Source organism: Marmota marmota, unplaced genomic scaffold (assembly GCF_001458135.2).
Source record: "Marmota marmota marmota unplaced genomic scaffold, marMar, whole genome shotgun sequence".
In the NCBI taxonomy this organism is placed as follows: domain Eukaryota; kingdom Metazoa; phylum Chordata; class Mammalia; order Rodentia; family Sciuridae; genus Marmota; species Marmota marmota.
The window spans coordinates 25,035,935-25,045,561 of NW_026000026.1; the positions used below are offsets into that span (position 1 = coordinate 25,035,935).

The window sequence follows — 9,627 nt, forward strand, 5'->3', positions numbered from 1 at the left end:
GCTGCTGGGCCCCGGACGCCTAGTGAGGAAGGAGAGCAGGACAGGCCTGGGGCTGAGGAGGTGAGAGTCACCTGCTAGGAAAGGAGGTGGGTGCTGCCTTCCCAGGGCTCCCCGCCCGCCCCCCGGAGATCAGCCAGGACCTGTGGGGCCACCTGCCCCTCACCCAGGAGCTACAGCACCCCTCCTTCTTGACCCCTGAGGAGGCAGCCCTGCCCTGCTGGAGGGGAGGCTGGGGTGGGGGTAAGAGGCACCAGGAACCAGGAAGTGACTGGGGCCACGTCCGCGTCACGTCATCGCCCTGACCTAAGGACTGGGATGCACCAGAGCTAGCCCAGCTTCCTTCCTGGAAGACCTGCGAAAGGGAAGGCCCTCTGGGGCCCTCAGATACCACAGGCACACGGGCTCCCAGATCAGGGCCTTGCCCCGAGAATCATTCACACCTGGTGGCTTGAAGTGACTGTTGCTCTCGGGACACGATCTGTTGGGAGCAGCAGCCTCCCAGCAGGAGCTTGGCACCCTGCACTGGCATCCGTCCTGCCGACTGTTCTTGGGGGGGTCAGAGCAGGGAGAACCTCGGGTCTAGGAGGACACAGACTCTGGCAGTCCACCCTGGGAGCAGATCCTCTGGGCTGGTTGGGGCAGGTTTTATCCCCAGTACAGATGTGCAAACTGAGGCCTAAAGAGACTCCCAGGGGCTCAGCAGCACAGAGGTGGGGTGGGAGTGCTTTGGGGAGCCACCTGGGTGCTGCCACTCCCTCTGCAGGGACAGTGGGCTGGTGAATTCCGCCCAGGAGCCTGTGGCTCCTCACGGGTGTCTGCTTCACAGGTTGTGCAAGCCAGGCATGAGGAGTTACTTACACCCAACACAGCGACTTGTGTGTACTCGGTGTCCATCCCCCACCAAGGGCGGCGTCTGTTCCTAGGCCCTGTTCCCTGAGCTCTCATTGGCAGCTTGGACACCTGTAGGGCTTGGACCCCAGGGTCCCTGCAGAAAGATGCCATGTCAGTGTTAGGGGAAGCCAGGGTCTACACTGCCTTGCCAGTGGCTGCTGAGCACACAGAAATGGCTGGGGCCACACGAGTGGAGACACACCGGGCATCAGTGACTCAGTGAAAGAAGAAGGCAAGGAGTCTCGATTTTATTGACTATTTGCTGAAATGATGTTTTTTGACATGTTGTATTAAAGATAATAGATTTCTTAAAGATTTTGAGATGGGATCTTACCAAGTCACCCAGGCTGGCCTCCGACTTGCCAACCTCCTACCTCAGCCTCCAGAGTCTCTGGGGTTATAGGCATGCACCATTGTGCTCAGCTTTAAAATTGATTATTAAAATTATTTTCTTGCCTAGTATGCACAGGGCCCTGGGTTTAATCTTTACCACTGGAAAAAATAATAATTTCAACTGTTATTTTTACTTTTTAAAAACATAGCTAAGCCAGGAACATTGGCGCATGCCTGTAATCCCAGTGACTCTGGAGGCTGAGGCAGGAGGATTGTGAGTTCAAAACCAGCCTCAGCAACTTAGCAAGGTGCTAAGCAACTCAGTAAGACCCTGTCTCTAAGCAAAACAAAACTAAACAAAAAAGGCTGGGGATGTGACTCAGTGGTTAAGTGCCCCTGAGTTCAATCCCCAGTACCCCCCCCCCAAATAAAAAAACCCACAAAAAGAAAACATAGCTATTGGAAAAACTCCAGACCATGTATGTGGCTCCCACTGTTTCTATTGGACGTTACTCCTGACTCTGAGGGCTTAGGTGTTGACATCTCCTTAAGGAACAAGTTATCGGGCATGGTGGCACTTGCTGGTCATCCCAGCAACTCAGGAAGCCAAGGCAAGAGGATCGCAAGTTGGAGACTATTTTGAGCAACTTAGGGACACCCTACCTCAAAATAAAAAATAAGAAGGGCTGCAGATATAGCTCAGTACAAAGCACCCCAAGGTTCAGTCCCCAGTACCACAAAAACCCAAAACAGGAACAAGTCAACAAAGGTCTGGCAGAGCCCCCACAGCTGTAGAATAGGGGTGCCCGTGACTAAAGCTGCATGTTAGGAAGCACCAGTGGAGACCAGGTGCATGACAAGCGCTCCCTGACCCCTCACTGGGCCAGGCCAGGCTGTGTGAACCTCAGGGACAGAGCAGGGGTGGGCAGCAGGGGCCTGAAGACCCAGTGATGTGGGCCTCATGCAGTGGGGCAGATGGCTGCCCAGCGTGGCCTCCTCATCCAGGATGGTGGGATCCTTGTGTCCCCCATCTGACCCCAGGGCCTCTGTGCCCTGCCTTCCAGGAGGAAGAGCTGGGTAGCTGCCAGGAGCCTGGTGCTCCTTGGAACTGCTCATCATGTAAACATGGCCTCTGGCCTTTGCCAAAGCAGCAGCGTGAGGGATGAGAGGGGAGCCCTGTTGAGCGCATGCCCCGAGTCCAGAGCAGCCAGTGCCTCGGACTACAGGCCCTTAAGGGTCCTGCCCTGGTGTCCACACCTCCTGGTGGCCACGAGGGGCTGCAGGCCCCAGCACTCTCCCCTCGCCCGGCTCATCTTGTGTGTGAGTCACTGACCACCCTCCCCCTGCCCCCACCTGGCCGCTGCTGACCAGAGCCTCCCCAAGCAGGCCTGCACCTCTGGCCATGGCGACAGCTGGGCGTGTGGGCTGTGGCCCTTGCACCCACCCCATGGTCCCGGGGTTGTGGACCTTTCCACTTTTCCCCAGCCTGGCCTGGTGTTGGCGTGAGTCGCCCACCAGGAGAGGGGCCTGCTGGCTGTGGCCCCAGAGCCCAGGGTGGTGATTGGCGGCTTGGACAGACGCAGGCCTGTGTGGGCTGTAGGGCACTGGCGCCCACATAAGAGCATTGTTTGCCGAGGTGAAAGGACTTTTGTCCTCCTTCTGGAGACGGGACAGAGGGAAGAACAACTTCCCCCATTCATCGTTGATTCCCCCAGTTGAACGCCAGCATGTTGCCCTGCGCTAGAGTAGATGGGCACGCAGGCCTTCCCTGCCCATGGCATTCCGGGCACAGGCGGTGGGCTCTGGGTCCTGCCCAGACAGGAGTGTCGTCTTTCCCCAGAGCTGGGAGGGGTTCAGCAGGGTGCGATCTCCACCTCTCCAGGGCCCCTCGGGGCTCCTCTCTGCTGCCTGCAGGCCACAGGTGAGGCAGGCTGCTGGTCCTGCAGGGGCCTCCTGGCACAGCCACAAGACGGGACCAGCTGTTGACAAGAGGATCATCTGGGCACCCTTAGGTTTTACTTCCAGCTCCAGGTCTGGGTGGGTCCAACCAGAACTCCTGGCCTGCGCCCCTGGAAGGCCCTGTGTGCCAGCCTCTGGGGCCGCAGGGCCAGCTGGGGCTTTTCACAGAGTCATAAAGTGTTGGAGCCCAAGAGGGCGTCAGCGACAACTCCCTGGACTGTAGATAAGAGGAGCCCAGGAGGCTGCTGTGCTCAAGGTCGTGCACAGGGAGGCCGGGGTGGGTGCCTGCTGGCAGCTGTCCTCAGGCTTGCTTTTGGAGGACAGGAGAGGAAGGATTTGGAACTGGTCAGAACCCAGCTGCCCTGCCCCTCTGCTTCCTCTCCCCCAAACTGGGAGAAGGGCTGTGGGCAGGGCCGTGGCCTGCGCTGGTAGGTACCAGCTCCCAAGTCCCATCTCTCAGCCCAGTTACTCAGAGACCAAGCCAGACCCATGTGACAAACCCGCCTCCAGCCAGCTTTGGCAATAAGGAAGTGACGGCTCCTGTAACCTAATAGTCCAGGCATTCTTTGGTTTTAGGCACAAATGGATTTAGGGGTTTTCTGTGCTGGCCTGTTCTCCCCAGGGTGGCCCCCGCCCACAGTCTCAGCTGCCCCCAGGTGGAGAGAGCCCAGAGCTGACCTTCCTGGGTTCACTTAGTCACGCGCATCACCACTCGCTGGGGTGGGCCCTGCTGACTGGCCAGGCCCAGGCACGTGCTCATCCTGGGGAACCCTGGAGGACCAGGGTGCCTCCCAGAGGAAGGGGTGTGGCTTCTGGGGAGGCCCCAGTGATCCAGGTCCACCGGATATGGCTCTGCCAATCCTAGGCCTCGGGGCTGGGGCGGCTTCTGTGGGGGCTGGGCGCAGGCCACGGATGATAAACAGAACAGCATTGTGGGAAGATGATAAATGTGCTGGGAAAAAATAGGTAAAGGGGTCAGTGTGTCAGACGGGGGGCAGGGGCTGGTCAGAGGAGTCCTACTGAGATGGTGGCCTTTAAGCAAAGCTGGGGAAGTTAAGGAAGGAGCCTCGGGGTAGCCAGGTCAGCGTGGCAGGAAGAGGGCAGCGTGCACCAAGGCCTTGGCCCTGCTGGAGCCGGCGCGTGGCCAGCAGGGACTGTCCTGGGGGCCACGACACACAGAGCCGCCTGCCCCTGAGCTGCCAGGATGGGGCTGGGCAGGCAGCGGCCTCCCTGAGGAGTGGCGCTCATCGGGCCCTGAAAGATGAACAGAACGTGGGGCTAGATTGGGTGAGAAAGCAGGTGTCCCCCCCTCGGGAGCCCTCGGTTTGGTTCCTGCTCACTCAGGCACCAGCCCCCAGGCGGCCGCCCTCTTTCCACTGTTGGTCCCCAGTGTCCAGCTCGGCTGGCTCAGGCTGCACCCAGCAGGTGTTGAGGAAAGGAGGGGCCGAGCAGGAGCAGATCGCCTTGGCCTTCCCCGTGCCTACCTCGGACTTGGCGCCATGCTGGACTTGGGCCCCGGAAGCCCGGGTTCCAGGCTGGGAAAGACTGAGCTGAGGCAAGTAGGTGGGTGCAAGGTGAGGAGACGGAGAGCCTGCTCTGGACCAGGGCCGTGCATGCCTTAGACGGCCTACGTGCCTGACGGCCATCTGAAGGGAAATTGAGGCCAGGGAGAAATGCCCTTCTGGTGTCCCCCCATCACCGCTCCTTGCATGCCCAGATGGCAGAACGTGGGCCTCCTTCACAGGCAGTCTGTGCACGGGCTGCAGTAGGGCAGGCTGGGAAGGGCTGTGGTTGGGGCCACCTGAGCAGAGCCCCAGGTAGGAAGGGCCTGGGCAGGCTGGGGAGCAGACATTTGTGATTAGTATTATTATTACTTTTGGTCACTCAGGTAGATGTGGGCTCTGTTGGGGCTGACTTTCCCTGTCCCTGGTGCAGTATGGAGGTCCGGGCCTACTCGAGGTTTTAGTTTTGCTGTATATGGGGTAGAATATGCATAACAGATTTTGCCATCTTAATTAATATTTCCAAAACTTCTTCATCACCCCAAACAGAAATTCTGTACCCATTAATGCCCTATCCCTCTTCTCCCCAGGCCCAGGTAACTTCAAATATACTTTCTGCCTCTACAAATTTGCCTGTTCTAGACGCAGCGTGTGAGCGGGATCAGCTATTCTGTCTCCAGCTCACTTCAATCAGCGTCACTCCTCAGGTTCATCCACAGTGTAACAGTTCCAACCTTCTTGCATTTTTTATGGCTGAATAATATTCCATTGTGTGGCTAGATGACATTTTGCCTGTCCAAGGCTTTTCAAAATGTAAACCATATAAATAAGTTGTAAGTCTTTTTTTTTTTTTGAGAGAGAGAATTTTAATATTTATTTTTTAGTTATCGGCGGACACAACATCTTTGTTTGTATGTGGTGCTGAGGATGGAACCCGGGCCGCACGCATGCCAGGCGAGCGCGCTACCGCTTGAGCCACATTCCCAGCCCAAGTTGTAAATCTTTGTGATGTATCTGGATTTAAAATTGGAAATCTAACATGGTGTAGATTTCCGATTTCTTCTAAAACCTTGGAATACATGGCCACACGAGGTGAGGGCTCCTGGTGCCTCCTTCACCCGACTGCGGTGGTACCTGAGGACAGGGAGGTGGGTGCCGCCATTGGCACCAGCACCTGTCCTCTGGCAACACAGGCCCCACCCGGCAGTGAAGGAGGTGGCAGCCTCTGCCATCAGCTGACGGAGCAGGACGTGGCCCCAGCCAGGCTTCTGACCAGGGCGAGGCCCCAGGAGTGTGGTGCGCCCTCAGCGGCCCCTGAGCACATCCGTGCTCATGCCCAGGAAGGGCAGGGTCCATCCTCCTGGAGGAAAACCGGGTCAGGGAGGCAGCTGATGGAGCCCTGCCCTGCTGGGCATAGGCAGCTTTTGGGATGACCCTGGGCTATCCCCAGGAGGACGCTGCACCTCCTTCCCAGGGCGTGGAGGAAGGCGGCCCACCTGGAGGCAGCAGGCAGAGCCCAGGCCTGGAGCCTCCCCTGAGCAGGGCTTGGCTGGGGAGTTGCAAAGGCCACAAGGCTAGGGGCACACGGGCAGTGGGTCACAGGAAGGGTACCTGCTTGGGGGAGATGAGCACAGGGGGATGAAAGGGCTTGTTTGACAGTTGGGGCCCCTTCCCATGATTCACCTTCCCAGTTAACTGGTAGGCTCACTGATAGACCTCTGACCCCTCCCCAGGAAGGCTGACCCCTGGCCGGAGGCATCACTTTACTCTGGACCTGCGACAGGGCTGACACACAGTAGGTGCTCAGGAAGTACCACCAGGCAGATTTGTTCATTTCACAAATGTCCAGCCTGGTCACTGGAGATACTGCCAGAAGACCCTTCTGTGAGGGCTGGAGGAGTTAGGTGGTCTCAGAAGTAGCTGGGCACAGGCTGGGTGACAGGGAACCGTTTGCAGGCTGGGGGAATGTGGCGGGAGCGTGGATCCAGGCTGCCCCGAGGAGGAGGTTGCAGCAGCATGTGCAGTGTGGCCCAGGGGACTTGCGGCAGCCGAGGGGGAGGGGTGCCACTGCACGAGCTTTTCCCATCCCCCTCTGCCCAGGGCCCTGGCTGCTTGATGGGCAGCCCGGTCCCGCCCCTGGGCAGCCAGGAGACCTGCCATTGGTTGGGCTCTAGAGCACTTGGTCGCCATGGGGACGCACAGGAGGTGCGCGTGCCCAGTGCCCAGCACCGGGGACTAAATCTTCATAATCTGCCGGCTGGGAGGGTGGGGGTAGGGTCCAGTGCGACCCTATCCTGGAGGAAGGGGCGGCCTGACATGGTCAGGGCGCTCTGTGGCCATGCCTCCCCCACTAGTGCTGGGTGCACAGCTACCAGGGCACCTGGCCCGCCCCCGGGAACTACCCGGTGTTCACCTGACAGCCACCCCTGGAGTTCCGTGCAGCTTGGGCCTCCGCTGCTGTCCTGAGGGTGGGGCGGGTGGGGAGAGCCGATCTGAAGATGTCGGGCCCTGGCGTTAAAGTTCAGTCTCCGGCATCCTGCAGGCAGTGCCGCGCTCTCCACAGCAGGGGGCGCCCCACCTCGGGAGAGCAGAGAGGGTACATGAAGGGACCCTGGAGCCTCCCTGGAGCAGGACTTGGCTGGGGAGTTGCAAAGGCCACAAAGCTAGGGGCACACGGGCAGTGGGTCACAGGAAGGGTACCTGTGCAGACCCAGGCCCTGCTTGGGATGTCCAAGGCCACCCAGCCATGCACGGAGGGCACAGTTGAGGATGCTGTGTCTACATGTAGGCTGCCCCCATGGGCTTGTGTGAGGAGAGGCATGGGTGACTGGGCCTCTCAGGGCGCCATCCTGCTCTCCTGAGGCAGAGGAGGAGACGTGGGGCTCTGCTGTGGGGAGGGACCCGGAGGGCAAGGTGGCGGGGGCAGCGCAGTGGGGATGGGGAGGGGCAATTTTGCAGCCTCTGGAGGTGCTGGGAATCTCTGGACCCTTGGGGTGGATGAGGTACTGTGGGCTCAGGGAGCAGAGACCTCTGTTCTGCACACCCCGCACCGTGGCCACTGCGCCCTGGCTCAGCCTGCGTCCTGGAGCTCGTGGGGTGGACAGGGGCGCACACCCGCTCTCTGGGAACGCAGCTCTCTGGGCAGCGCAGGGCAGGGGCTCCAGGGGCTGCCGTGACACCCTGCGGAGCTGGGGTGGTGGGTGTGGGACGGGCTTCACATCCAGGCCTCTCCTTCCAGACGACTCCTCCTCCGAGAGCGGCAGCGGCAATGGCTCCTCCACCCTGAACCCATCCGCGTCCAGCAGCACGCAGGGCGACCCCGCCTTCCCCGAGATGAATGGCAACGGTGCTGCCGCCCCCATGGACTTCACTGCCACCACCGAGGACCAGCCCATCAACCTATGCGACAAGCTCCCACCAGGCACTGCAATCGGCACGCCCTCCTACCCCTCGGACGGCTGCAGCGCTGATGGGCTGCGGAGCCGTGTCAAGTACGGGGTGAAGGCCACCCCCGAGGTGCGTGGCTGGGGGCCTCCCCTCCCCGGGAAACCACGGGGTTCTCATGAGGTCGAAATGAAAGGGCATTTGCCTGAGTTTAGCTGGAACCAGTCCCCGTGTGACCCGTGGTCAGGGTGGTGACTGTGGCCACTAAGTCATCATTTTCTGAGAGAGGCTCTGGAATGGGAGATGGCAGGTGACCTGTGTGCCTATGACCTGTCCCCTTGCTTGGGACATTCAGCACCAAAACACAGGCCTCACGCTTCCTGGATACTTTGCTTGCCTGTCCTCATTTTCCAGATGGTACAGAGAAAAGGTGAGGCCCCAGGGATACAGGGGTGGAGTTCTTCCCAGGCCAGGGGGGAGAAGGTGGGCAGGGCAGGCCCCCCCATCATGGGGTCACTCTCACACTTCCACGCGCCATCTTGGGGCCATTTAGGTTTCCTGCAATAGAACAGGATGGCACTGGAGGGTGCCGGTTCTCCTGGGACATCTTCCCCAGCCCTGCAGCCCTGGGCTCCAGCTTCCCCCTGGACAGTCACTCCCCCTTCATGGGCTGACTGTTCTGCAGAGCGGGCGGGGTAGGTGCCAAGGCTGGCTCCCCACGGTGTCTCATGGGTTCAAAGGGATGGTGCCGAGTCGTCTCTGGCCAGAGTGTTGTCTGGCAGGGTGCAGGGAGCAGGCAGAGCTGCTGTTGGGGGCAGGGGGCAGGTTGGATCCTCGGGGCCCCCTAGCCATTGCCTCCATGGCCACAGGTCCCAGGGGTGGGCCCAGGGCTCAGGGACCAAAGCAGTGAGAAGGGGCCATGAGTGTTACCTGTAGTTCCCACAGTCTGCTCTGGCCCAGGCAATGTGACCTGCCCAGGCCTCATGGCCAGCTGGTAGCCAGCACTGTGCCAGGCAGGTCTTTTGACCCTCTGCACTGTCTGGAGGGCTGGGGCCTTCCTTTCAGCCTGTGTATGGAAGAGGAGACAGGCAGCACCAGGATGCTGGCCCCAGGGGTCTGGTCACCAGAGCCTGGGGCAGCAGTGGAGGAAGGCCCGCAGCACCGGGTGCCAGGCTGTGTCTTCACTGATGTGCTCCTGGAGGGCTGGGGTCCCTCCAGGATATGTCACAGAACATCACAGCACCTGACCTGCAGCTGTGTTCCAAGAGCCCAGCTCCTCACCTGCTAGATGCCAGCCTCTTGCAGAGCAAGGGCCAGGAAGTCAGGAGAGGGCACAGATGCCGACCTTCTAACAGGCTAATGATAGCAATCCCCGAGTAAGGCCCTGAGGCAGGGGCAGGGCAGGTGGTGTGGGGCTGGACACAGGTACAGAGAAAGGGTGAGGCCCCAGGGATGTCCTCCTAGCAACATAGAGGGGAGCAAGAGCCACGTACTCAGGAAAGTGACATGCGCTGTGGACGGAGGGGCACATGGAGCCTGCTCGGCCGCAGTAGTTGGG

General features: G+C 60.0%; 1 protein-coding gene across 4 annotated transcripts in view; it reads left to right on the forward strand.

Annotated features, from left to right (window-relative positions):
• Nol4l (nucleolar protein 4 like) overlaps positions 1-9,627 on the forward strand; it is a 69,683-nt gene that overhangs the window by 49,181 nt on the left and 10,875 nt on the right. For all 4 annotated transcript variants that reach the window (XR_007350479.1, XM_048811119.1, XM_048811120.1 and 1 more), the window contains one exon: positions 7,924-8,201. Coding sequence is in view for 3 of the 4 variants with exons in the window: in XM_048811119.1 (XP_048667076.1) it covers positions 7,924-8,201 (278 nt within the window). In the remaining variant the exon portion in view is untranslated. The remainder of the gene's footprint in view (positions 1-7,923; positions 8,202-9,627) is intronic.